General features: G+C 47.3%; 1 protein-coding gene across 5 annotated transcripts in view; it reads left to right on the top strand.

Moving 5' to 3' along the window:
- Positions 1-24,176, top strand: part of LOC127572265 (zinc finger protein 131-like) — a 41,593-nt gene extending 17,417 nt beyond the window's left edge. For 3 of the 5 annotated variants that reach the window (XM_052019282.1, XM_052019284.1, XM_052019283.1), the window contains exons 2-7: positions 2,658-2,793; positions 3,953-4,054; positions 9,570-9,714; positions 11,346-12,088; positions 19,555-19,685; positions 23,138-23,414. In XM_052019282.1, the coding sequence (XP_051875242.1) occupies positions 2,667-2,793; positions 3,953-4,054; positions 9,570-9,714; positions 11,346-12,088; positions 19,555-19,685; positions 23,138-23,392 (1,503 nt within the window). In that variant the 5' untranslated portion in view covers positions 2,658-2,666 and the 3' untranslated portion in view covers positions 23,393-23,414. Of the gene's footprint in view, positions 1-2,657; positions 2,794-3,952; positions 4,055-9,569; positions 9,715-11,345; positions 12,089-19,554; positions 19,686-23,137 lie in introns of those variants that run through there. The other 2 variants (XM_052019281.1, XM_052019285.1) reach the window with 2 other exon arrangements.
- Positions 24,177-26,548: the final 2,372 nt, after the last annotated feature.

Raw genomic sequence — 26,548 nt, 5'->3', positions numbered from 1 at the left:
CAGATTTCTGAACGGTCCATGAACACTACCTCGTTATTCCTTTCCTTTGCACTACTTGTTTTTGTAATTTATAGTAATTTTATGTCTTTGCACTTTACTGCTGCCATAAAACAACAAATTTCACATCACATGTCAGTGATAATGATTCTGATAGTTGTGGAGAGGGATAAGGATTCTCTGAAAATTAAGCATCTGAATGGGGGAACAATTTCAATATCATGAGGTTGGACTTGGCAAACATAGATTGGGAACTGCTACTTGAGAGTAAATCTACATTCAGGGAGCAGGAGTCTTAAAAGTGAAATTGTCGGGGTTCGGGGCCAGTGTGTTCCCATTAGGGTGAAGGGTAAGGATGGCAAGTCCTGGGAACCCTGGATGTCATGGGTTTGACAAGGGTAAATAAATGAAGCAGATGGTAAGTACAGAGCACTGTAAATGAAAGAGGCCCTTCAGGAGTAGGGAGAGCGCAGGAGCTGCTTAACAAAGAAATTAGGAGGACAAAGAAGGGCCAGAAAATATCACCGGCAGACAAAATTAAGGTAAATCCCAAGGTATTTTATGTATGTTAAGAGTGAGGAGGTAACAAGTGTGGGGCCTATAAAAGACCAAAGGGGCAATCAGTGTATGAAGCCAGAGGATGTGGTTGAGGTGTGAAATACTTTTCATCTGTATTCACTCAGGAAGAAATCAGTGTGGTTGGAGATTTCGGTTGGGACAATGAAATTCTGGAGTAGATTGAGATCAAAAAGGAGGTTTTAAATATCTTGTTGGGACAGTGATGGAGATACTTAAATCCTCACTAGCCACAGGCGAGGTGCCAGATGACTGGAAGAGAGCAAATATGGTTCCTCTATTCAAGAAGGGCGGCAGGGATAAGCTAACGTAGGCCATTTAGTGTAAAGCAGTGGTAGGGAGATTATTGGCAAAAGTTCTGAGGGACAGGATTAATCTACACTTGGAAAGGCTCGGCCTTTTCTCCTTGGAGCGACGGAGGATGAGGGGTGACCTGATAGAAGTGTATAAGATGATGAGAGGTATTGATCATGTGGATGGTCAGAGGCTTTTCCCCAGGGCTGAAATTGTTGCCACAAGAGGACACAAGTTTAAGGTCCTGGGGAGTAGGTAAAGAGGAGATGTCAGGGGTAAGTTTTTTGCTCAGAGGGTGGTGAGTGCGTGGAATGGGCTGCCGGCAACGGTGGTGGAGGCAGATACGATAGGGTCTTTTAAGAGACTGTTGGATAGGTACATGGAGCTGAGAAAAATAGAGGGCTATGGGTAAGCCTAGTAATTTCTAAGGTAGGGACATGTTCGGCACAGCTTTGTGGGCTGAAGGGCCTGAATTATGCTGTAGGTTTTCTATGTTTCTATGTTTCTAATCAGGATAGTCAGCACATACTTGCTGGTTGGAGATCCTGTGTGACTAATGTGATTTGTGTTTTTAAAAGAGGTAACTAAGTATATTGAGGAGGGGAGTACAGTTGATGTAGTCCATGTGGACTTCCACATTCATGTCCCACTTGGGAGATTGGTCCAAAAGCTTGGTGCCCATGGGGTCCAAGGCAAGTTGGAAAATTGGATCTAAAATTGGCTTGGTAATAGGAGACAGAGTGATGGTAAAGGTTTATTTTTGTGATTGGAAGCCTGTGAGCAGCCGTGTACTGCGGCGATCAGTGTCGGGGTCCTTGCTGTTTGTTATGTACATTAACAGCTTAAATGTGAATGCAGAAGGTGTGATTAGTAAGTTTGCAGATATTGTGAAAATGGATGGTGGTGTTGATAGTGAGAATGATATTGATCAGCTGGTAAATTGGGCAGGGAAGTGGTAGCTGGAATTTAATCTTGATAAGTGTGAGATGATGTGTTTGATGTGGTGGTGGGGGGGGGGGGGGGTGTCTAATGAGTGAAAAACGGGCCCGAGGGAGTATTGGGGAACAAAGGGACCTCCGTGTACAAATCCAAAGATCCCTGAAGGTGGCAGCACAGGCACATAGAGTAGTGAAGAAGGCACACAGGTTCCTTCCCTTCATTACCTGGGACATATAATATAAGAGCTGGGAGATCTTGGTACAACTTTATAAAACATTGGTTAGGCCACGGCTGGAATATTATGTACTGATCTGCTTCCTGCACCACAGGAAGCTTGCACAGGGTAGCACAGTGGAACAGCTGGTAGAACAGCTGCCTCACAGCTCCAGAGACCCACACAAGAACATGGGAGCAGGAGTAGTCCATCAGACCCTTCAAGCCTCCCCCACCTTTTAATATTACCATGGCTGATCTATGCTGGCCTTAACTCTTCTTCTGAGCTATTTCTCCATTCATCGATCGATCAAATAATTTCTCCATCTCCACTTGTGTAATGAATTAACCTGTACGATCGGTATGCAAGACAAGTTTTTCACTGCACCTCGGTACAAGTGACAATAATAAACCAATTCCAATACTTTAAATACTTCTAATGACCCAGCTTCCATCACCCATTTCAGCACAATTAAACATAGGCAGAAAATGCTGGAAACACTCAGCAGGTCAGGCAGCATCTGCAGAAAGAGAAACAGAGTTAGTTTCAGGTCTTTGACCCTCATCAGAACTTTTTCTGAAATTCTTTGGTTTTTTTTAAAATCTAAACGTAGGCTTGGTTTGTGCTTTGTTTCCAGTTATTGGACATGGAGGCAGAAGAGGTGTTGGTGGACACTGTTCATGAGGTGCCAAGCCACTACAAGGTAGTATTGGACAGACTGAACGAACAGCGGCAGCACGAGCAGTTTACAGACATCACCCTCATTGTGGATGGTCAGTATTTCACACTTGGTTTTTCAGACAGGATTTGGGTCTTTTGGAGAACTATGTCCTGATGCAGAATTGTTACTCATACTATAAAACAGCAAACACCAGTATTCTGTGATTTACTGTTAAATAGTGTAAGTACAAACTATTATTTGTTCAAAATTGCAAGAGCAGGAACAGGGGTGTTTGTCTACCAATTAGCTCAGCTGATACTTGTACTCTAGGGACCGAGGTCATATGTTTAAGCACATTACCCTCAGTGAAGGCAGCACTGTCTGAAATGTTTTACTGAAATTGAACATAAAACAGTACAGCACAGGAACAGGCCCTTTGTCCCACCATGTTGTGCCAAACTAATTAAACTAGTAATTAAATGCCTAACTAAGCTAATCCCTTCTACCTAAACCATGTCTATATCCCTCCATTCTCCGCACATTCATGCGTCTATCTAAGAGCCTCTTCAACGCCTCTATCATATCTGCCTCCACCACCACCCTTGGCAGTGGGTTCCAGGTGCCCACCACTGTGTGAAGAAAAACTTGCCCCACACATCTCTAAACTTACCCCCTCTCACCTTAAAGGCATGTCCTCTAGTATTAGACATTTCGACCCTGGGGAAAAGTCAAAGAGGTTCCATTTTGAAATCTTGAAGTTCTGTTTCTTCAAGAGTGACTCTAAAGGATGGCTGAGATACTTTCAGATCTGCTGTCTCAAGGAGATGGTAAAGTAGCCACTGGTCTGCCGCGGTCACAAAAAGTGGTTTAATGGTCCCAACCCCTAACCAAAGCCTCTGAAAATTGGCCACCTTCTCCCACACCATCCAACTGCTCTCCTAGGATCTGGCCTAACTCCCCCTTGAATAATGCTGCAAAAATAATCCCAAGCAACAGCCCCAGACACTGCCCAATTACCTCCTTAACCTGTGGTTCCAAAAACTGGCCAAATGCTCCACAAACAGTACCTCCAGACTTTGACCAAATACCCCGCAAACATTGCCCCTTGAAATTGCAATAACCCTAGCATTAGTTGAACGCCAGCTGCTGCCCACTGAGTTGTGGCTGACCGGGTGCGAGCACTGCCCTTGGTATGCCGTTTGTTTGTTGGAAACTGTGATTAGAACAACACCTATGTCTCAAGAAGAGTGAAGCTGAGTTGTGTTCCACAGGTCACCACTTCAAAGCTCACAAAGCTGTCCTTGCTGCCTGCAGCCAATTCTTCTCTCGCTTTTTCCAGGATTTCAGGGAGGAACCCTTGGTTGAGATCGAAGGTAAGTTTTGACAAAGCGATCAACGATTTCACGGAGACGAGGAAAGTTTTTTGTTTCAAGTCAAGTCAAGTTTATTGCTGTCTGCACAAGTACAGGTGAGGTACAGGTACAATGAAAAACTTCTATGGTTCTTATATAAGACAAGATGCAGGTTGGGGGACTGCTTTATTGGGCACTTTCTCTCTGTCTGCCATACAAGCTGGGATCTCTTGGTGGCCAGCCATTTTAATTCCACTTCCCATTCCCACACCGAAATGTCTGTCCACGGCCTCCTCCACTGCAAAGTTGAGGCCAGACGCAGATTAGAGGAACAGCACCTCATATTCCGCCTTGGTAGTCTCCAACCTGACGGCACGAACATCGATTTCTCTAACTTCCAGAACCACTCTCCTCTTCCCCCCCTTTATTCCCCTTATCCCACCAGCCCCCACCACCCGGTCTTTCCCCTCCCCCACCCTGTCGATCTGCCCATCACCCACACACTCCTCCCACTGGGTCCCGTCCCCACCTCTTTCCTTTTATTCCATTCTCCACTGTCCTCTCCCATCAGATTCCATCTTCAGCCGTTTGTCACTTCCACCTATCACCTCCCAGCTTCTTGCATCATTCCCACTATCCCCCCTCCCTCACCTGCCTATCACTCCACCTCATTCCAAGACTCCGTCACTCACTTTATCTCCTGGTATACTTGCTTACACAATAAATGGAAGGGGTCAATAGATAAAGTGCATAGATAATGTTTCTGTTCACACAGGGCATTTTTAACTGAGTCATAATTTTAAAATAATGACGAATAAATCCAGTGTTGTGTTGAGAAACAAGTTTCATACTCAGAGCACATGAGAATAACAACTTGCTGTCACAGAGCCAGATGACTAGTGATTCATTTCTATTCCTTAAACTTATGGGGAAGCTGGATAAACACATAGAGTGGTACAGCACAGAAACAGGCCCTTCAGCCCACCACATCCATGCTGACCTTCTTGCCCATGTACACATCCCATTTGCCTGCATTAGCACCATATCCTTCAATGCCTTGTCGATTGAAGTATCTGTCTCAATGCCTCTTAAATTTAGTGATTGGATCTGATTCCACCACATCCTCTGGCAGTGCTTTCCAGATAACAACCAGTCTGTCTAAAAAAAAATCCCTCAGACCCCCTTTAAAACTCCTTCCTCTCACTTTAAACCAATGCCTTCTTGTTTATGTACGGGATAAGGAATAGAATGATATGCTGAGGAGAAAAGAGCTGGGAGGAAGCTTGAGCAGAGCCAGGTATGTTTGACTAGGGCCATTGGCTTGTTCCTGTGACGTAAATTCAGTTGGGATCATTTTAGTGCGGCGTCCCAATGCCATTTTGAGAGCAAAGATAGCTCCTTTTCATTTTGCTGGAGGATTGTAGTGGGTGGAATATCCCCATCTTGGCAGAGGTGTCCTGGTTCACTCAGTCATACAGCATGGAAACTGGCCTTTTAGCCCAATTGGTCCATGCCGACCAAGGTGCCCCATCCAAGTTAGTCCCATTTGCCCACGCTTGGCCCATACCTTCTAAATCTTTCAAATCCATGTACCTATCTTTTAGATGCTTTTATTGTACCTGCCTCAACCGCCATCTGGCAGCTTGTTCTACATACATACCACCCTTTGTGTGTGTAAAAAAAAAAATTGCCCCTCAAGTTCCTATTAAATCTCTCCCCTCTCACCTTAAACCTGTGCCTCTAGTTCTTGATTCTCCAACTCTGGGAAAAAGACTGAGTGCAGTCACCCTGTCTATGCTCCTCATGACTTTATACACCTTGAGAAGATCACCTCTCAGTCTCCTACACTTTAAGGAATAAAGACCTAGCCTGCCCAACCTCTCCCTATAACTCAGTCCCTCAAGTACTGGCAACATCCTTGTAAATCTTTTCTGCACTCTTTCCAGTTTAATAACATCTTTCCTGGAGCAGGGCGACCAAAACTGGACACAATACTCCAAGTGCAGCCTTACCAGCGTCCTGTACAACAGCACCATGACCTCCCAACTTTTATACTCAGTGCCCTGACTTATGAAGGCCAGTGTGCCAAACGCCTTCTTCACCCCTCTGTCTAGCTAACACCACTTTCAGTATTGCCCTTAAACTAATGGGTGGTTCTGATTCTTTGGTGCAGATAAATCTCTGCCTCACCTGAAAGGACTGTTTGGCTCCCCGGATGGAGGGAAGGAGGGGCAGGTGTTACACCTATGGCGGGGGCAGTGGAAAATTCCTGGGGTGGGAGCGGGATGGGTGGGGGGGAGAGGAATGAACCAGGGAGTTTCGAAGAGAGCGGTCTTTACGAAAGGCTGAAAGAGGTGGGCAGGGGAAGATAAGCTTGGTGGTGGGGTCCCGTTGGAGGTGGTGGAAGTGGCGGAGAATGATGTGTTGGATACGTAGGCTGGTGGGATGGAACGTGAGGACAAGTTGGGTCTGGGAGGGGTGGGGTTGAGAGCTGAGGTGCGGGAAATGGCAGAGATGCAGGCGCGAGCTCTCTCGATCACAGTAGGTGGGAAGCAATGGTTAGAAAAGAAGTTGGCCATCTCTGAGGTCCTGGAGCCGAAAGCCTCATCATGGGAGCGGATGCGGCGGAGGCGGAGAAATTGAGAAAAAGGGATTGCATCCTTGCAGGAGACAGGGTGGGAGGAGCTGTAATCGAGGTAGCTGTGGGTGTCAGTGGGTTTGTAGAAGATGTCGGTGGGTAATGAATCTCCTGAGATGGGGATGGAGAGATCCAGAAAGGAGAGAGAGGTGTCAGAGATAGTCCAAGTGAATTGGAGAGCCAGGTGAAAATTAGTGGCGAAGTTTATGAAACTGTCAAGTTCTGCATGGGTGCAAGAGGTGGCACCGATGCAGTTGTCGGTATAGCGGAGAAGTTGAGGAGTGGGGCCAGAGTAGGCGTGGAACAGAGACTGTCAATGTAGCCAACGAAGAGGCAGGCACAGCTGGGGCCCATGCAAGTGCCCATGGCTACGCCCTTGCTCTGTAGAAAGTGAGAGGAATCGAAAGAGAAGTTGTTTAGGGTGAGGATAAGTTCAGCCAGGTGGAGGAGAGTGTTAGTGGAAGGGGATTGGTTCTGTCTCTGATGGAGAAAGAAGCAGAGGGCGGTGAGGCCGTCATGATGGGGAATGGAGGTATATAGGGACAGGACGTCCATGGTGAAGATGAGGTTGTGCCTGCCATAGAATTTAAAGCTATGGAAGAGTTGGAGAGATTGTGAGGTGTCACGGAGGTAGTTGGGAAGGGATCCCTTTCAATTTCTCTGCCTCCGCTGCATCTGTTCCACGATGAGGCTTTCCATTCCACTCCGGGCCTGCTTTTCTCCATGGATGCTGCTGAGTCCTCTAGCATCTTGTTGTGTTTTTCATCCAGATTCCAGCATCTGCAGTCCTTTGTTTCTCCATGCCACGTCCACGTCCACAAGACGTTAGACAGCTTGTTGACGTTTGACACTGAATGAGTCCCCTCCCGCACCGGCCCTTTACTGTCCTCCTCCCATGCCAGCCGCATAAAGAACTGGCCATGAAAGGACAGGAGGCTGCTCAACAGATGACTGAGCAGGATTGGGGTGATCCCTGACCTTGCCTCAAGCAGTAGGTGCAGGTGGGCGAGGAGGAGTGTGCTGGGGATAAAGGGACAGTCACTGCCTCCAGTGGGTCCACCAGCAGGGGACTATGGTCAGCCCCCGAGTCCGTCTTCAGTTCATCTCAGGCAGTAACAGTGTCTGAGGGGCCAATACCTCGGCTTTTTCCTTCACTCAAGTCTCAACAGTCAGATTTTCTTGACTCTTGACCCAATATCTAGATCTTACTAGTTCAAAAGCTGATGGACTGTGGAAGCAAGGGCCCCTTGGAGAAGGAATCGCCATGGAACCAAGAGTTAAACCTATTCAAGGCCTAAATATATAAATAGGTCTCCTTAAATCCTATAACGTAATAAGGATTAAGTGTGCTTCTGGAGAGGAGGGTGGATGGAGGTGTGAAAGGCTGAGATGGTTTGCTATAATCTCAGAGGTCTTCTAAGGCCTGGCATATCTCCCAGAACAGTTTACTAAATAATTTCTGGTCTCTCAGTTGTGGGAGGAGATATCTTTGGCAAGTTGTCCTAAGGCAGGCACTTGGGATGCAGAGGGAGCTTCCCTGTAAGCAAGTGGAAGCAGATTCAGATTAGTTTGTTGTCATATACAACAGGGTGCAATGAAATTCCTCGCTCGTGTGAAACTCACAGAGTAAATATGGTGATAATAAATACAGTGACGAGTACAAAATGGCAGATTGGTGCAAAGCATAGAAGAAAGATGCAAAAAAAGAGATGTGAGAGTGACAATAACAGAAGGAGTAGAATTGATGGTTCAAGAACGTGATGGCACCACCAGGAAGAGGATGTGAAAGCACAACATCCCTTCACAATTAGGCATCAGAACTCCAGGGTCTCTGGCCTCCTCCACCTTCAAAACATCCGTGTAAATTCCTTTTATACCTTGGGGAAATTCAGAATCATCCCTACCACCAACTCAATTAGAGAGGAACGTTTCCCTTCGCTTTCTCTCTCTCTTGCGCTCTTGCTCTCTCTCACCCCAGCCCCAGATCTCCATCTTTCAGTTCAATGATCCCCATGAAGGAGAGGTGGCCATCAGTAGTTACAGTTACTCAGCATCCAGTCCAGGTGGTCCACCAGCAGGAAGGGCCCACACATGGTGACCCACTTGTTGAGGACCAAGGCCACCCACCTGCTTGTATGGGAAAGCTTCCTGACATCCATTTCGGAGGTTGCAACAATGCTGAGAGGCTGACAAACTTGGTTGTTGTCTTTTGGCAAGCCTCTGTAGACAGAGCAGGGCTGGCATGCTTTTGACCCCATGTATAGTCAGTGGTGACAGTGCAACAAAAGTGGCCCAGTGAGTATGAGTCGGTTGTATTGGTATTGGTTTATTATTGTCACTTGTACTGAGGTACAGTGAAAAACTTGTCTTACATAGGGTCAATCGTACCGGTCAATTCATTACACAGTGTGATCAGGCTTATGCAGAGTGGAGGTGGTCATGCTGACATTTGTCTCGGGATGAGTAACCTGGCCTTTCACCAGCAGTTTGAGATCACCCACACTGCTAAGGGTCACAGAGAGATGGATTGGTCATGGAGTTCAAGAACTGAGCCACCTTCATTCAAAGCACAGCACCTTCAAATAGGTTGGAATAATTTGGCTTTATAAAAGAGAAATCTTTGTAAAGGAGAAATCTTTGTAAAAGGGAAGAGGGAATAGTTGAGAGGGATGACGACTTTACCTTAGAATGGCTGTGAATGGCTGAATTCAGGGCCCATAAACCTAGTCTTTGCTTCTTGTTCTTCACCCTGGGGCCCCCACAGCCTTGCACAGTTGAGAGACCCTGGCTGAGGGTGACCCTTAGAGAGACCCTGGCTGAGGGTGAGTGTGGGTAGCATGTGAGGAGGTTTATGCAGCAAAGAGGTTGTCACACTGACTCTTTACTCTCTGGTCTCAGGGGTGAGTAACCTGGCATTTCAGCACCTGATCGAGTTCACCTACACTGCCAAGCTGATGGTGCTGCAGGAGGAGGAGGCGAGCGACGTGTGGAAGGCAGCGGAGTACCTGCAGATGGAGGAGGCAATGAAAGCCCTCAACAACCGGTAACAATGTCCTTGTGTTTGTCTCTGCTCCTCTGGAGGCTGGTGCTGGGTATGGGGGGCTGAATGGGCTCCATCTTCTCCCACTGATGGGAAGATCCAGCAGAGTGTGAAACAGCGCAGGAGGAGGCTGTGCTTGGGTTAGTCTGGCTTTGTCTTCCCAGAGGCTGAAGGGGTGGCCTATTAAGAGGAATATAAAATTGTGAGAGGCACAGACAGGGTAGGTAGTCAGAATCATTTTCCCGTGGTAGGAGTATCAAAAACAAGAGGGTGTAGGTTTAAGATTAGTAGAAGGAATTTTAAAGGGGATCTGAGGGGTAAGATTTTTACACAGAGAGTGGTTGATATCTGGAATGCACTGCCAGGGAAGGGGGTGGAATCAGATCCAATCACTGTGTTTAAGAAGCATTTAGACAGACATTTAACCAGGTAACGCATAGAAGGATACGGACCTAATGAGGGCAAATGGGATTAGTTTAGATGGGCAAAAAGGACAGCATGGATGTGGTGGGCCAAAGGGCCTGTTTCTGTGCTATACAACTGATTCTGTGGCGCATGGTGAGAGTGCTTCATTCAGCACCTGATCCTGCTGCAAACACTCCCCGCATTGGGTTCCCAAGGAATCGATTACTTTGCAGTTCAAACACCTGCAGCAACCAATTTCTGCACAGAAGCAGCCCGTGAGCAACCGTAGGTGTGGCTTGTTCCTGCTGTGTGAGGCTCTTCTTTGAAGGAGTCATTCAACACAATGTTGTCACAGAGACCAGCGAACTGCAGCTGCACTGACAAGCAATTCAAAGGCAATTAAGAGCAGGGATGTGGTGCCAGTCACTGCATTCTTGGTCAGGTCCCATTTTAGTTAAAGATACAGAGCCATAGAGTCACACAGCACAGAAACAGGCCCTTCGGCCCAACTGGTCCATGCTGACCAAGATGCCCATTCAAGCTAGTCCCATTTGCCAGCATTTGGCCCATAACCTTCTAAACCTTTCCTATCCATTTATCTGTCCAACTGTCTTTTAAATGTTGTTATTGTACCTGCCTCACCCACTTCCTCTGGCAGCTCATTCCACATATATACAGTATATATATCACCCTTTGTGTAAAAAAAATAGTTGCCCCTCAGGTTCCTATTAAATCTCTCCCCTCTCACCTTAAGTCTGTGCCCTCTGGTTCTTGATTCCCTATCCCTGGGAAAAAGACTTGAGTGCATTCAGCCAATTGACCCATCAACCTGCACATCTTTGTGGTGTGGGAGGAGACTGGAGCACCCAGGGAAAACTCAAATTGAAAAGGGGCAAACTCCACACAGACAACACCGGAGGTCAGGATTGAACCCGGGTCTCTGGAGCCGTGAGGAAGCGGCTTTACTGTTGCCATCCACTGTGCCGAGCTAATTGGGCATTTAAATGTGGGGATGTCCTTTCTTCCATTTCAGTGTCGTTGTGCTCATTAATGTTGCCTGTCCATTGTTTGTAATCCTCTCGCTGCCTTGCTCTGTGTCCTGAGCTGGTTCTTGTCCCACTTGCTGCCCTGCATCCTGGGATTTGCTTTTGCCCCTGCCCCCTCCTGCAGCGTGGGCTTTTCCCAATTTATTTTTTCCGTCCCCCTGATTACCCTGTTCCGTTTTCCAGGAAGAACGCCGAGTCTGCGGTCAAAGCCAAGAATTCCGGCAAGAGGAAAGCCAAGAAGCGGACAATAGCGGAAACATCCAACGTCATCACGGAAACGCTGCCATCCATCCAGGAGACAGAGACAGTGGAGATCGACCAGGAGAACGTCTTTGCTGCCGAGATGGTGGAGATCGGCGGGGGTGCGGAGCGGATGGAGGAGGCAGCCGCGACGGAGGCAGTGGAGAACCCGCCGACGGCAGACGAGGCAGCGCAGCCGGCCAGCGACCTGCCCAGCTCGGAGCAGCCGGCCGAGTCGGCGCTGGCGCTGCTCGCCGACATCACCAGCAAGTACCAGCAGGATAACCTTGACAAGGAGCTGGAGAGGGAGGGGGAACTGGAAGCTGCAGCCCAGCCCCAGGAGGAGACGGAGGCGGCAATCTCCTCGGAGGACGGCATCCACATCGTGGAGGTGCTGGCGCAGGGCGACAAGGTGTTCTGCTGCGAGAAGTGTGGCCGCACCTTCAGACTCTTTTACCATTTCAAGGAGCACCTGAAGGTGCACTCGGGGGAGAACTACGTGTGCCACCTCTGCAGCAAGCAGTACACGCGGGAGAGCGCCTGGAAGCAGCACCTCTCCTCCCATCGTGACGAGGAGGGCAGCAACAAAAAGCCACGCTGCGTCCGCAAGGTGCACGTGTGCCAGTACTGCGAGAAACAGTTTGACCACTTTGGGCATTTTAAAGAGCATCTTAGAAAGCACACAGGTAAGAAATGCTTCAATGGTAAATTGGTTTATTATTGTCACTTGTACTGAGGTACAGTGGAAAAACCTGTCTTGCATGCTATCCATACAGATCAATTCATCACATCAGTGCATTGAGGTAGTACAAGGGAAAACAATAACGGAATGCAGAATAAAGTGTCACAGTTACAGAGAAAGTGCAGTGCAGGCAGACAATAAGGTGCAAAGCCACGAAGAGGTAGATAGTGAGGTCAAGAGTCCATCTTATTGTACTAGGGACCGTTCAATAGTCTTATAACAGCAGGATAGAAGCTGTCCTTGAGCCTGGTAGTACGTGCTTTCAGGCTTTTGTTTCTTCTGCCTGATGGGAGGTGGGAGAAGAGCGAATGTCCGGGGTGGGTGGGGTCTTTGTCTATACTTCTCACTGCCTCGGTAAAGCAGCCAGCATAATCAGAGTCCATGGAGGGGAGGCTGGTTTCCATTGTGGTGTGCCTTTATATACTGGGATCGTAGAGTCATTGTATCATAAAGCATAGAAGGATGCCTTCCAGTTAACCACCCTTCCCTACTCTTTCCTCAACTGTACAGTGCCCTGTTGAAAATTCCAGTTGAATCTGTTTTCACTGCCCATCATGCAGCAAATTATTGATCACAGAATCTCACTTCATGAAAGAAATTTGTCCATTACCTGAGAGCAATCCTTCTACTACCAGTGGAAGCCATTTCTTGCTTATTACTATAAAACAAACCTCATCAATTTTATCTCCTCTTAACCTTTCCCTGCCCTGAGCAGAATGTCACCAACTTCACTTCACATAACTTAATCCTTCTCACCTTTAGGAAAACTCTGTGGATCTTTCCAAGATGTGGATACCGTTCCCAAAGTATGATGCTCAGAGGCCACATTAATTTGTAAAGACTGGAATCTTCTCCCTGTTTAAAGGAACAAGAAAGAAATACTCTGGTGTTCTTTCACCGGCTCTGAGAGCCACAGGGTCAAGGGCCTGTTCTGTGCTGAAAATCCAAAGAAAAAACTGCAGATGCTGGGAACCTGAGATAGAATGCTGGAGACACTCAGCAGGTCAGGCAGAGTCTGTGGAAGGAGAAACAGAGTTAAAGTTTCAGGTTGACAACCCTTCATCAGAAGAAGGAACGAGAGAAAAGTTTTAAGCTGAGGAGAAGAAGGGGAAGGGTTGGATAGGACAGTGGGAACATCTGGAATGGGGTGAGGCCAGGGTTGCCATGGGGATAAGTTGTAGAGGTTTTCTGATCAATGAGTTAGTGGGGCAGGTAGAGAGAAAGAGAAAATGAACAGAAGTTATGAGCTGTGAGCAGTTGGAGAGCGAGAATACAGAGGAGCGTAAGAAGTTGCAGGATGCAGGGCTACTGATCATTCTCAGGATGAAGTACATGCAGTAGAAGCTCAGACTCCCACTGCTATCTCAAATATACACCCTCTCACCCTGCCTTCAGTCAGGACTCCATTCCTTTCTTCCGGTTTCTTTGTCACATTTTCTCCAATGATGAGACGTTCCACACTTTCCAGACTTTCCCCTCAGTTGTCTTTCTTGCTTACCAACCATGGCTTCCCCTCTACCATCGTTGACAGAGCCCAGGGCAGCAAGTGGGACAAGAACCATCTCATCTATTCCCCGTATCTCTGCTCTCTCCTGGACAGAGCGAGGACAGAGTTCCCCTGTTCCTCACCTTCCACCCCACCATTTTCCATATCCAATGGATCATCCTTTGCAGTTTCTGCCAGCTTCAACAAGATTCCACCTCCCAACACGTTCTCCCCTCTCTTTTCAACAGTTTGAAGGGACTATTCCCTGTGTAATTCCTTGGCCTGTTTTTTCCCTATGCCACTTTCCCGGGCAACCACAGGAGATACAACACCTGTCCATTTGCCTTTTCCCTTCTCGCTACCCAGGAACTCGAATTGGAAGCAGTGGTTCACTTGCATTTTCAACAATCTAGTGTACTGCATTTAATGTACACAATGGGGCCTCCTGTAAATCTGAGAAACCAAATGCAAATTAGTAGATTACTTTGTGGAGCCCCCGTGTTCAGTCTGCAAGGGTGATCCTAATCTTCCTGTGGCCTGTCACTTTAATTCACTCTCCCACTCCCATTCTGACCTGAAGGTGGCCTCCTGCACTGTTACAATGAGGACCAACATAAATTTGGGTAACAGTGCTTCATTCTTGCAGCCTTCTGGATTCAAAATCACATTTTACAACGTTCAAGTAACTCCAGAAGTAGCTGTTTCTGCTGTACGTTACATCTGTGAGACTTGAGCAACACACAAAGTGCTGGAGGAACTCAGTGGGTCAGGCAGCATCTGTGGAGGGAAATGGACAGTTGACATTTCAGGTAGAGACCCTTCATCTGGACTGAACATTGAGTTCTTCCAGCGCCTTTGTGTGTAAGTTGGAAAATTAGTTTATTATTGTCACATGTACCGAGGTACAATGAAAAACTTTGTTTTGCATGCCATCCATACAGATAATTTCATTACAAAGTGCATTGAGGTAGTACAAGGGAAAACAATAACAGAATGCAGAATAAGCTGTTACAGTTACAGAGAAAGTGCAGTGCAGGCAGACAATAAGGTGCAAGGTCATAACAAGGTAGATTGTGAGGTCAAGAGTCCATCTTATTGTACTGGTCTTATAACAGCAGGATAGAAGCTGTCCTTGAGCCCGGTGGTATGCGCTTTCAGGCTTTTGTAACTTCTGGCTGATGGGAGGGGGGAGAAGAGAGAATGTCCAGCATCTGCAGTCTCTTTTGTGTCTCCATCTGTGATATTTTCTAAGCTTTTCTTTCTGCTTCTGTACAGCCTTGCTTGCTGGGTGCGTCCAACAGCTCTGCACTTAGTGCGGTCTTACGTCCTCTGTATTGTATTCCCAGTTGCCAAGAAGGGTCTTCGACTCAATACGTTAACTCTATTTCTCTTACCACACACGCTGCCTGACCTGCTGAGTGCTTCCTGCATTTTGCTTTTATTATAGCCCGGTCTATTCCGTCTGTTCCCAGTACACGGATACAGGTCACTCCCCCCCCCCAGGTTACAGCAGGGATCCGTTCCTGTGAACTGTTCATAATCCAATGTATTGTGAAAGGTCATGGATGTCACGTGACACCATTGATCACCTGGTCGAAAGACATCATTGTCAATCAAGGTCTGGCTCCACCCATCCATTAGTCCACACTTGACCATTGGCCTCTGTAAACACCTTTGTACCTGGCCTTGGGCCATTGGTTTGTTTGAACTACCTGGGCTGGACCCCCCAGCCCCCCAGCACTATAAAGAGTGCCACGTGTGCGTGGTCCTCCCTCTCCTGATTGCTCCAAGGAATCGTGAAACAATGCTGAAGAGACCATTGGTAAGAGTGTGCACTTTCACAGGGTTAGGAAACGTCCTAAAGCAGATTCCCAGTAGCATAGAGCTGTGCCTGCACTGAGTCAAGGGTGGCAGGCATCGTATTGTTTCTTCCTTGATCATTTGTACCCAGTGTGTTGTGCGTGCATGTGTGCATCTCACCCTTGTTGCAATACCCCCGCGTTCGTGATCACCAGTGTGTGTGTGCGTATGTGTGTGTTGTTCCTATTATCCTATCCCGCATTTGTCTTTTATAAATAAATCATTTTAACTCCAAAGACTGTGTCCAGAGTTCTTGCCCCTCGAGACTCTTGAATCTGTTACACAACATTACCCAAGCAGTTTACAAGTCGGAAATGTGGCTGCGAACTGAGTTCCCGGGTGGCAGGAGATGCCAGCAGCCGTGCAGCAAATCCATCCCGCCGGTCTCCCAAACACTTGTTTGTATGTACAGACTGTACATAAGTAAGGTGTTCGTAAGCCGGGGAGGACCAGTACTGGGCGAGGAAGGATGACTGTGGCATTAGCTCCAGCAAAGTCCTGTGACATGATGATGATCCAAGAGGCTCTTTTCCACCTGTAATCCTCTGTAACTGCTGTCTTGCAATTGACAACATTTGTAGCATTCATAGATACATTGATAACACGAGTATGATAGAGGGATATTCAGCCCATCTTAGTTTATCTATTTAGAAAGGGCCCTTCAACTCGTTCTTAAAAGCATCCAAGAATCCATCTGGGAGTGAGTTGTTGCAGAGATCCGTTTGTAGGCAGAGCATTTTGGTATTTAAGCCTGCACCCCCATGAATTGGAAATGCCCTTTCACAGCATCAGTTACTAGTAAAGTGAAACTTTGGATCGTTTAGTTTGAAATGGTATTTCACCTCGCCCTTTTCTGACAAAAGTCAAGTGCAAATACAGGTGACCCCTGCATTAAGGGGGAGGGGGTTGTGTTTCTAGAAAGAGGCCCGTATCCTGATTTTCTTTTTCCATAACGCAAAGCGTGTTACTGGTACGTGCATCAAGAAACGCAGTTAAAAAAATTGTAATTAAATCATTTTGCTTTCACATAAAATCTGTGAGACTGAATTTTACTCTCAAACTTTTGTGGAGCAATTTACATAGAACATAGAACATGACAGCGCAGTACAGGCCCTTCGGCCCACAATGTTGTGCCGGCATTTTATCCTGATCTGAGATCTATCTAACCCTTCCCTCCGACATAGCCCTCCATGTCTCTATCATTCATGTGTCTATCTAAGAGTCTCTTAAATGTCCTTAATGTATCTGCCCCCACCACCTCTGCCGACGCACCCACCACTCTCTTTGTAAAAAAAACTTACCCCTGACATCCCCCTTATACCTTCCTCCAATCACCTTAAAATTATGTCCCCTTGTGTTAGCCATTGTCGCCCTGGGAAAAAGTCTCTGACTGTCCACTTGATCTATGCCTCTTATCATCTCGTACACCTCCATCAAGTCACCTCTCATCTTCCTTCTCTCCAAAGAGAAATTCTGTGAGAGATACACTGTGAATTCCGTAAGGCCATACTTTGGTTACCCGAATAGATGTAACATGGGGGTCACCTGTATAAAACTTCAACAATCAACCATTTTCCTGCTTCCATGTTCCAATTATCCTCCTGGTAAATACCGTACAGTTGGAAACTGATCCTGCAGACACTGTGAACAAATCATCAGCTGATCAAAGACTGATATCTACATATGTGGTGTGTATGTGGAACGAGCTGCCAGAGGAAATGGTTGAGACAGGTCCAATAACAATATTTAAAAGACAGTTGGACAGGAACATGAATAGGAAAGGTTTGGAAGGCCTAACACTGGCAAATGGGACTAACTTGGATGGGCATCTTGGTCGGCATTGATCTGGAGGTGATGTTGTCCGGAAGATCCTTTGGGAAGTCAAGAATGAGGCACAATTCTGATGGTTTATTAGAGGTTCATCATCATATAGGCCAGTACTTCCTGTACAAGCAAGGCTAGTAAAACGAAGTAACAAAGGAACTTGGTGGCATGCTCTCCCTTTATACTGCAAACCAGTCTAAACCAGTTCAATAAGGAAACCTGTGAACAAGTACGTGTGAGTCACGCTTCAGTTTTACAGGCAAAGAAACTACAGTAGAGCTAAATATACTATGTTACTAAAAGTTTACGGACAAACACGTGATTATACAAACATAGAAGCAAGTGTAAAGAGGATAAAATAAGATTTCTTTATTAGTCACGTACATCGAAACACACAGTGAAATGCATCTTTTGCGTAGAGTGTTCTGGGGGCAGCCCGCAAGTGTCCACGCTTCCGGTGCCAACATAACATGCCCACAACTTCCTAACCCGTACGTCTTTGGAATGTGGGAGGAAACCGGAGCACCCGGAGGAAACCCAGCAGATACGGGGAGAACGTACAAACTCCTTACAGACAGCGGCTGGAACTGAACCCGGGTCGCTGGGGTTGTAATAGCGTTACGCTAACCGCTACACTACTGTGCCTGTCCCAAAAAAAAGAAAGCTAAAATTACGAAAAAACAAGAAAAACAACAATCTAGACCCTAATCCAACGGCATGGACCAGTTGGGCCGAAGGGCCTGCTTCCATGCTGTCTGACTCTGTGTCTGATAACGGGAGACAAAAACATAAAATGCTGAAAAAGCTCAGAACTAATTTCCTGTACTTAAAATATTGAGTGTTTCTCATCCACAGATACTGCTTGACCTGCTGAGTTTTTCCAGCAGTTTCTGTTTTTATTTCAGATTTCCCGAATCTGAAGTTTTTTTTGATATTCATGTACTGTTGAAACAACAATAACTTACATTTTATGTAACACCTCCCACAGGAAAATATCACAAGGCACCTTTGTATCCCTTTAGCCACAGGTGAGGTCCCAGAGGACTGGAGAATAGTCGGTGTTGTTTCTTTGTTTAAGAAGGGTAACAGAGATAAAGCAGAAAATTATAGGCTGACGAGCCTTACATCAGTGACACTGTCATAACAGAGAAACTTGTGTTCATATAGCACCTTTCACCACTTCTTTACAGCCAATGAAGTATTTTCAAGTGCAGATATCTTTGTAACGTAGGAAATGTATTGGTATTGGTTTATTATTGTCACTTGTACCGAGGTATAGTGAAAAGCTTGTCTTACAAACCGATCGTACAGGTCAATTCATTACACAGTGCAGTTACATTGAGTTAGTACAGAGTGCATTGATGTAGTACAGGTAAAGACAGTAACAGTACAGAGTAAAGTGTCACAGCCACAGAGAAATTGCAGTGCAATAAGGTGCAAGGTCACAACAAGGTAGATTGTAAGGTCAGAGTCCTTCTCATTGTATAAGGGAACCGTTCAATAGTCTTATCACAGTGGAGTAGAAGCTGCCCTTAAGTCTGGTGGTACGTGCCCTCAGGCACCTGTATCTTCTACCTGATGGAAGAGGAGAGAAGAGAGAACGTCCTGGGTGGGTGGGGTCTTTGATTATGCTGGCTGCTTCACCAAGACAACGAGAGGTAAAGACAGAGTCCAAGGAGGGGAGGCTGGTGGCCGTGACATGCTGGGCTGTGTCCACAACTCTCTGCAGCTTCTTGCGGTCCTGGGCAGAGCAGTTGCTGTACCAAGCCGTGATACATCCAGATAGGATGCTTTCAATGGTGCATTGGTAAAAGTTGGTGAGAGTCAAAGGGGACAAACCGAATTTCTTTAGCCTCCTGAGGAAGTAGAGGCACTGGTGAGCTTTCTTGGCCGTGGCATCTACGTGATTTGACCAGGACAGGTTGTTGGTGATGTTCACTCCCAGGAACTTGAAGCTATCAACCCTCTCGACCTCAGCACCATTGATGTAGACAGGTGCATGTACACCACCCCCTTTCCTGAAGTCAATGACCAGCTCCTTTGTTTTGTTGACATTGAGGGAAAGGTTGTTGTCATGACACCATTCCACCATTCCAATGTGGGCAAAAAGGAGATATTGGGAGAATAACTAACTGTTTCTACTATCTTTATAATTAATAAAACCCATTATTTTGGGAGGGAGACTATGGTACGAAGTGACTCAAGACATAATGGAACTGCCTACTCTTCTACTCCTGCAGGTGAGAAACCTTTCGAATGTCCGAACTGCCACGAGCGCTTTGCCAGGAACAGCACCCTGAAGTGCCACCTGGTAGCTTGCCGTACAGGCATGGGTGCAAAGAAAGGAAGGAAGAAGATGTACGAGTGCCAGGTACAGTGTGCTGAGTCGCATGGGTCGTTTCCTTCCCTCAGGGCCAGAAAGAAGATCTTTGAGATAAAAGCAGAAAATGCTGGAAGAACTCAGCAAGTCGAGCAGCATCTGTGGGTCAAGAAACCAGCCAACAATTTGGGTCAGATTCCATCATCTGCAGCTCATTGTTGCCTCCACCTACCGCATCCCAGCCTCCAGTCGCTAGTTCCACTCTCCCCTCCTCCAACTCTCCTAACCTGGATCCACCTATCACCTGCCAGCTCTTGCTCCACACCTTCTCCACATCTCTGTATACTTGCTGTCACCTTTCAGTCTAGGTGAAGAGTCTCAACCCAAAGCATTATCTGTCCATTCCCTCCGCAGACGCTGCCTGACCTGCTGAGTTTCTCCAGCATCTTGTGTGTTGCTCCAGATTCCAGCATCTGCAGTCTCTTGTGTCTCCATTGGAGAACTCATTGGTCATTCTGAAATGTTGTGAGAATATCAACACTTCTTTATTTTACAATTGTGTGCTAATAGTCAAAAAACCTGGCTGTAGGCTTGGAAAACGACTTAGTTTAGTCAAAAAAGAATGAGGAATCATTTATAAGGTTTAGGAAGCTAAAATCGGTGATTGTATCGAGGTGTACAAGATCCTGAGGGCCGTAGGGTCAACATGCACAGTCTTTTTCCCAGGGTCGATGAATCAAGAATTAGAGGGCATAGGTTTAAGGTGCGAGGAGAAAGATTTGAGGGGCAATTTTTTCACCCATAGGGTGGTTAGCAAATGAAGTGAGCTGCCAGTGGAAGAGGGTGAGGCAAGTACATTCACAACGTTTAAAAGGCACTTGGACAGGTACATGGATAGGAAAGGTTTAGAGGGATAGGGGTCAAACACGGGCAAATGGGACTGGCTTAGATGGGAATCTTGGTCGGCATGCACCATTTGGGCCAAAGGGACCGTTTCCGTGCTGTGTGACTCTGTGAAAGGACCTTGAGGAATATAAAAGAAGCAGGTAAGAACTTAAACCAGCGAGGAGGGATAAAAGGGGCCATGGAATGTCCTTGGCAAACAGGATTAAGGAGAATCTCAGGGCATTTTGTGCATATATTAGGAGCAAAAAGGTAGCTAGGGAAAGGGTAGGTTCTTGGTAGGTCCACTCGAGGACAATGGAGGGGATTTGTATGTGGATCCAGGGGAAGTGGGCGAGGTCCTCAATGAGAACTTCCCATCGGTATCACAAAGGAGGAGGACATGGGCGATGGTGAGATAAAGCAGCATCGTATCTCCTGGAGTTACGTGGTTAAGGATTGATTAACGGAAACAGAAGTTTTCTGGAACTGCTGTGGTTGATGGAAACAATTACCATCCATCGGAATGACCAAGACTGGCAGAGGCGTTGGTGGGGAGGCGGGGAGGGAGTCGAAAAATTAGAGCCATGTCTTTCAGCAATAAAGTTAGGCAATACTTGGGGTGGGAGAAGTTTGAAGTGGCAATTGATGCTAGATTAGTTGATGGAAATTACTTGTTAACCAAGGGGGTATTCTTGAAAAGCAGGGGGTGAAATGTTACTGGGAGAGAGCAGTAATGTGGATTTGAAGTTACAGTGAAATCAAACATGTCTCTATTAAATGGCAGAGTTGGTTTGCAGGGCAGTGTAGCCTGTTCAAGTCAAGTCGAGTTTATTGTCACATGCACAAGTCCATGTGTGCACAGGTGCAATGGAAAACTTACTTGTAGCAGTATCCCAGGCACAGAGCATCACCATTCACAAGAAAAACATAAGTTACAAGAAACAACACAATTAGAACAAAAAACAAAGTTAATTTTAGTGCAAAGTGATCAAAGTGGTCATCGTGTTGCTAAACTGCAGTGATTAGGGTTGTGCTGGTTGGTTCAAGAACCAAATGGTTGAAGGGAAGTAGCTGTTCCTGAACCTGGTGGTGTGGGACTTCAGGCTTCTGTACCTCCTGCCCGATGGGAGCTGTGAGAAGATGGCATGGCCCGGATGGTGGGGATCTTTGATAATTCATGTGTAGATGCAGGGTACGTCTTTTCTTGTGAAGGAGAAGGAGGCCAAGACCCAATGAGTCTAAGCCGGATCACAGTGCAGTCCCGTCAGTTCCGTTTCACCACTTATCTCCCTGTTGCCCATTCTCTCTCACATCCTCTCACCACCTACCGACACACTGGCTGTGGGAGGGAAGGGGGCAATTTACAGCAGGCAATTAACCCACCAACCCCCACATCTAGGGAAACCCATGCGGTCGCAGGGAGAACGTGCAAACTCCACACAGATGGCACGGGAAATTGGGATCAAGCCTGTGTCGCCGGAACTGTGGGGTAGCAACACTGCCCACTGCACCACTGGGCTTTCCAAGGGCAGGAATATGGAGAATATGTCTATGGTTGCTGATCAATCTTCTCACTGAAAGACAGAACAAACTGGAGGGGCTCATTAGCTCCTTCTTGATGCTGTGTTCCTTCTGTTTCTAACCATTCCATGAGTTCCATTGCTGCTTCACACTGACTGAAAATTAACCATGGAACCAGCAACACAGAAGACGCTGGAGGAACTCAGCGGGTCGGGTAGCATCTATGGAAGGAAATGGACAGGTGGAGACCCTCCATTGGGACTGAAAGAGTAGAGGAGAGAGAGCCAGTATAAAGAGATGGAGCAAGAGCTGGCAGGTGATGGGTGGATCCAGGTGAGGAGGGGTGATAGGCAGAGGGAGGAGGGGAGAGTAGAGAGAGCGACAGAGGCTGGGAGGTGAGAGGTGGAGGTGACAGAGGGCTGCAGATGACGGAATCTGATAGAAAAGGATGGTGGGGAGGGCAGATGGGAACCAGTTGGAGGAGTGTGCTGGGTGATGGGCAGATGGGAGTGGGGGAAAGAACCAGGGTGATGGGGTCTGGGGTGGGTGTAGGAAGAATTGGGTGGGTCAGGAGGAGGGAGAAAAGGCACAGAGGGGGACCAGTTTACCGGAAGTTGAGAGAATTCCAGAATTCCTGGTCCAAAACTAGGGAGCATAGGTTTAGGGTGAGAGGGAGAAGATTTAAAAGGGACCTGAGGGGCAACTTTTTCACGCAGAGGGTGGTGAATATGTGGAACGGGCTGCCAGAGGAAGTGGGTGAGGCAGGTACAACTATTATTTATGAAGCACTTGGACAGGTACATGGAGGGGTGGGGCTTGGAGGGATATGGTCCGAACGCAGGAAATTGGGACTAGCTGGGTGGGCACCGTGGTCGGCATGGACTGGTTGGGCCGAAGGGCCTGTATCCGTGCTGTATTGCTCTGTGACTCCAATACACATATTTATGCCGTTGGACTATAGACACTCTAGGAGGATCATGAGGTGCTGTTCCTCTGGTTTGCGTTTGGCCTGACCCTGGCAGAGGAGGCCGAGGACAGACGGATCGGAGCGGGAATGGGGAGGAGAAAGTATAATGTGTCTCTGTTCTCGTTCCCAGGTTTGCTCCAGTGTCTTCCCCAGCTGGGACCAGTTCAAGCACCACCTGGCAGTGCACACAGGGGAGAAGCCCAACCACTGCACCGTCTGCGACATGTGGTTCATGCGAGCCAGCGAGCTGCGGCAGCACGTCAAGGAGAAGCACGGAGCGGCCGAACAGGGGGTGGGTGAGGTGACGGAGATCGTGGTGCCTGTGGTGATGATCGACACTGGGGCAATGGAGGGCGAAACCATCATTGAGCAGGTGACAGTGTAGGAGGCTGCTGCCTAAGATTGGGGGTTGGGAAGGGGGTGGGAAGGGAGGGGGGTGGTGGGCGGGGGTTTGGGCCCAGGGCGGACGCTTCCACGCCTGGCCCAGCGCCAGGAGGTCGCGATGGGGCAATGGGGTGGTCGGTGCAGAGGCACCTCTCGCGCCTTTGGCAGCTGCTCTCCCATCTGTGTTGGACTTCTGGTTTTAACCTTTGATAAATGGCGGTCAGCGTACTTTGCCTCCCGAATGGAATTGCAGTTCAAGACTGTACAGCCTACGTCTTCGTGCCCGTGTGCGCGAGGAGCTGCCAAGGGTGCTCCTTCCGAGCAGCTGCCAGCGTTTGGTCCATGAATGCGCCAGCCCCAAGGCTATCGGGAATCATAAGGGACAAACTCAATGCGGGCCAGTGGCTGTGAGACCCAGCTCTTCACCTCGTAACCCACTGAGAAGCAGCAACCTACACACACCATTGATTGTACACTTCAACCACTGCTGGGAGTGTCCTGTTGCACTGTAGGACCCAGGATCTGAGGGCTTTGTCGCTGCTGGTGTCGTTTGCCAATGTTTTATGTCCAGTTTGCACCATCAGGTTGGCGTGCCACCAAGCACTGAACCCCTTGGACCTTTGTTACTGGGTACCTTGGATGCAACACAGAAAGGACTGCACTCCCGCTGGGGTTGTTGCAGTCGCCAGCTCTGTTTGACTTCTGTAAATGTTCATGGAGAATGCACAGCAATTTAATCCATTTACAGGCCTGTTAATAAAAGAACTGGCTGATTCTGGAGACATCATTCATGTCGTCTTTGATCTACATTGTTTTCCTTCACTCCTCTGGTTCCCCACCCACCACTGTCCAGCTCTTCTTACCTGTGAAAGCCAATGGGTAGCATACCTCAACACCAGCAGCCTGGAAGGTTTGAGCTCAGTGCTACTGTCAGCCACGACTGGGGCAGGAAGGGATGAGATCAGTCAGTGGCTCTATCCTGTGGCTCCATTTGGGAAGTGCTTGAGTGTGATGTATGTGTTGAGACCAGTGTTGCTAACTAAAAACAGAAAATACCAAAGTTACTGTCTGATTAATCCTGCCCTCTGCATTCATTGTTTGCCAAATTCTTCATAAATTTGTGTGCAAAAAGGTGAAGAACCTCAGTGATGGGGAGTGATGCTGTCTTCCACTGAAGTGTACCCAGACAGACTCTTCCCCAGCTCCAATCCTGCCAACTCCAATCAGATACAGAGTAAAGCTCTCTCTACATTGTCTTGTCACACAATCCAAGGTTAGATGTAAAGCAAAGATCCCTCTACACTGTCCCATCAAACAATCCCAGGACAGCGCTGGTATAAGTTAGGTTCAGAGTAAAGCACCCTCTACACTGTCCCGTCAACCACTCCCAGGGCTGGGACAGCTAGAATTGCTAACTACTGATGGATATAGTGCCAGTGATTGCATCATGTGACATGAGATCATGTACCATTTTAGAATTCTCCCAGGCATTTCAAACTTTCAAACTTGTCAGCTGATCAGACTGTAGATGAGAGGAGTTTGTTTCCTGGAATCCACAGAAAGCATTGGTTGCAAACACTGCTTTGACTGGTCTCAGTGACAGCTTTGGCTTGCCTCAGAATGCTTCTTGGAAACCTGCCTTTTCTCCTGAATTATTCCATTTTTAGTAAAGGTTGAGATGAACTAATCACTTTTAGTGGGTGTTTTCTTTATTTCCCCTCCTTGGCTGGTTTCAAGGAAACTTTTTGTTCTTATCTTTCCAGTTGTAGACAGAGAATCACTTACGAATGTCTTCTCTCTCTGTATCTGCATAGGGTTCCCCTGAGCATCTCTCCTTGCTCCTTTTTTCTCAACCTCATGATAGTTCTTTGATAATATCTGTAGTAAGTGTCAATTTCCACATGTGTGGTGACAATGTCTCATCTCACCACCATCTTATCACCATGCCACTGCTGCTAAATTATCTGTCTACTTGGTTGACAGCCAATACCAGGTTACCAAATTATGTAAAACCATTGCCTTTGGTCCACATTACCAACTCATTTCCCAAGCCACTGACTACAGCCGCCTCCCTGACAACTCTCTGGCACTGAACCAGATTGTTCTCAACTTTTGTTCCATATGTGACCCCCAAGGTGAGCCACAGACCTTGTATTGTTTTGTACTGTATTGTTCAATCACTGAGGTTGAACCTCCATAATGTTAAGAATTGAGGGGTGTAGACCGCAGCAAACGTTTCCCCAGGTCAGAGGTAGATAAAACTAGAGGACGCAGGTTCAGGGTGAGGGGGAGGAGATTTAGAGGGGATCTGAGGGCGACCTTCACCCAGAGAGTTGTGAGTACCTGGAACACACTGCCCGAGAGAGTGGATGAAGCAGAGTCACTGACAGCAGTTAAGACGTGTCTAGGCGAGCATATGAATCACTCAGGCATTGAAGGCTATGGGCAAAGTGCTGGAAGATGGGATTAATGTGGATGACTGCCCACAGGTCAGTGTGAATGCGGTGGGCTGAATGGCCTGATTCCATGCATTATGACTCTATGACTTGGCTATCCCTTCCTTCTACTGTCATCCAAAGCTCTACTGTCTACCTTAACTCACCTGAAGTCCCATTCACCTTTTATCCCTGTGCCTGTTAGTTAAACTGTATCTCATTTCCCATCATAGTATCAAATCCTTCCACAGTCTCAGCACTTCCCTTGTCCAGAACTCCCTCCACCTCCACAGCCCTTCAAACTATCTGCAATCCCACAGCTTTGCCTTTTGATCATCCCCAAATTTATTCCCTCCACCATTTGTCCCCGTGTCTTCTGCTCCCAAGATCTTAAACCTGGAATTTCGCCCCCACAAATCTCCCTGTTCCTTTAGCAATAAACAATCTGCTGGAGGAACCCAGCAGGTTGAGCATCATCTGTGGGAGGAAAGGAATTGCTAGTGTTTCAGGATGAAGCTCTTTGACCCGAACCCTCGGCAATCTCTTTCCTCCCACAGATGCTGCTCAACCCGCTGAGCTCCTCCAGCAGATTGTTTGTTGCTCCAGATTCCAGCATCAGCATCTCTTGTTTTCCTGTTCCTTTTGTTGCTTTTCTCCTTTTTAAGCTGCTTCTTAAAACCCACCACTTTGACCAAGCTTTTGTTTATCATGTCTGAGTCTCA

Source organism: Pristis pectinata, chromosome 7 (assembly GCF_009764475.1).
Source record: "Pristis pectinata isolate sPriPec2 chromosome 7, sPriPec2.1.pri, whole genome shotgun sequence".
Classification (NCBI taxonomy): Eukaryota; Metazoa; Chordata; class Chondrichthyes; order Rhinopristiformes; family Pristidae; genus Pristis; species Pristis pectinata.
This window is presented reverse-complemented; position numbering and strand designations above follow the sequence as displayed.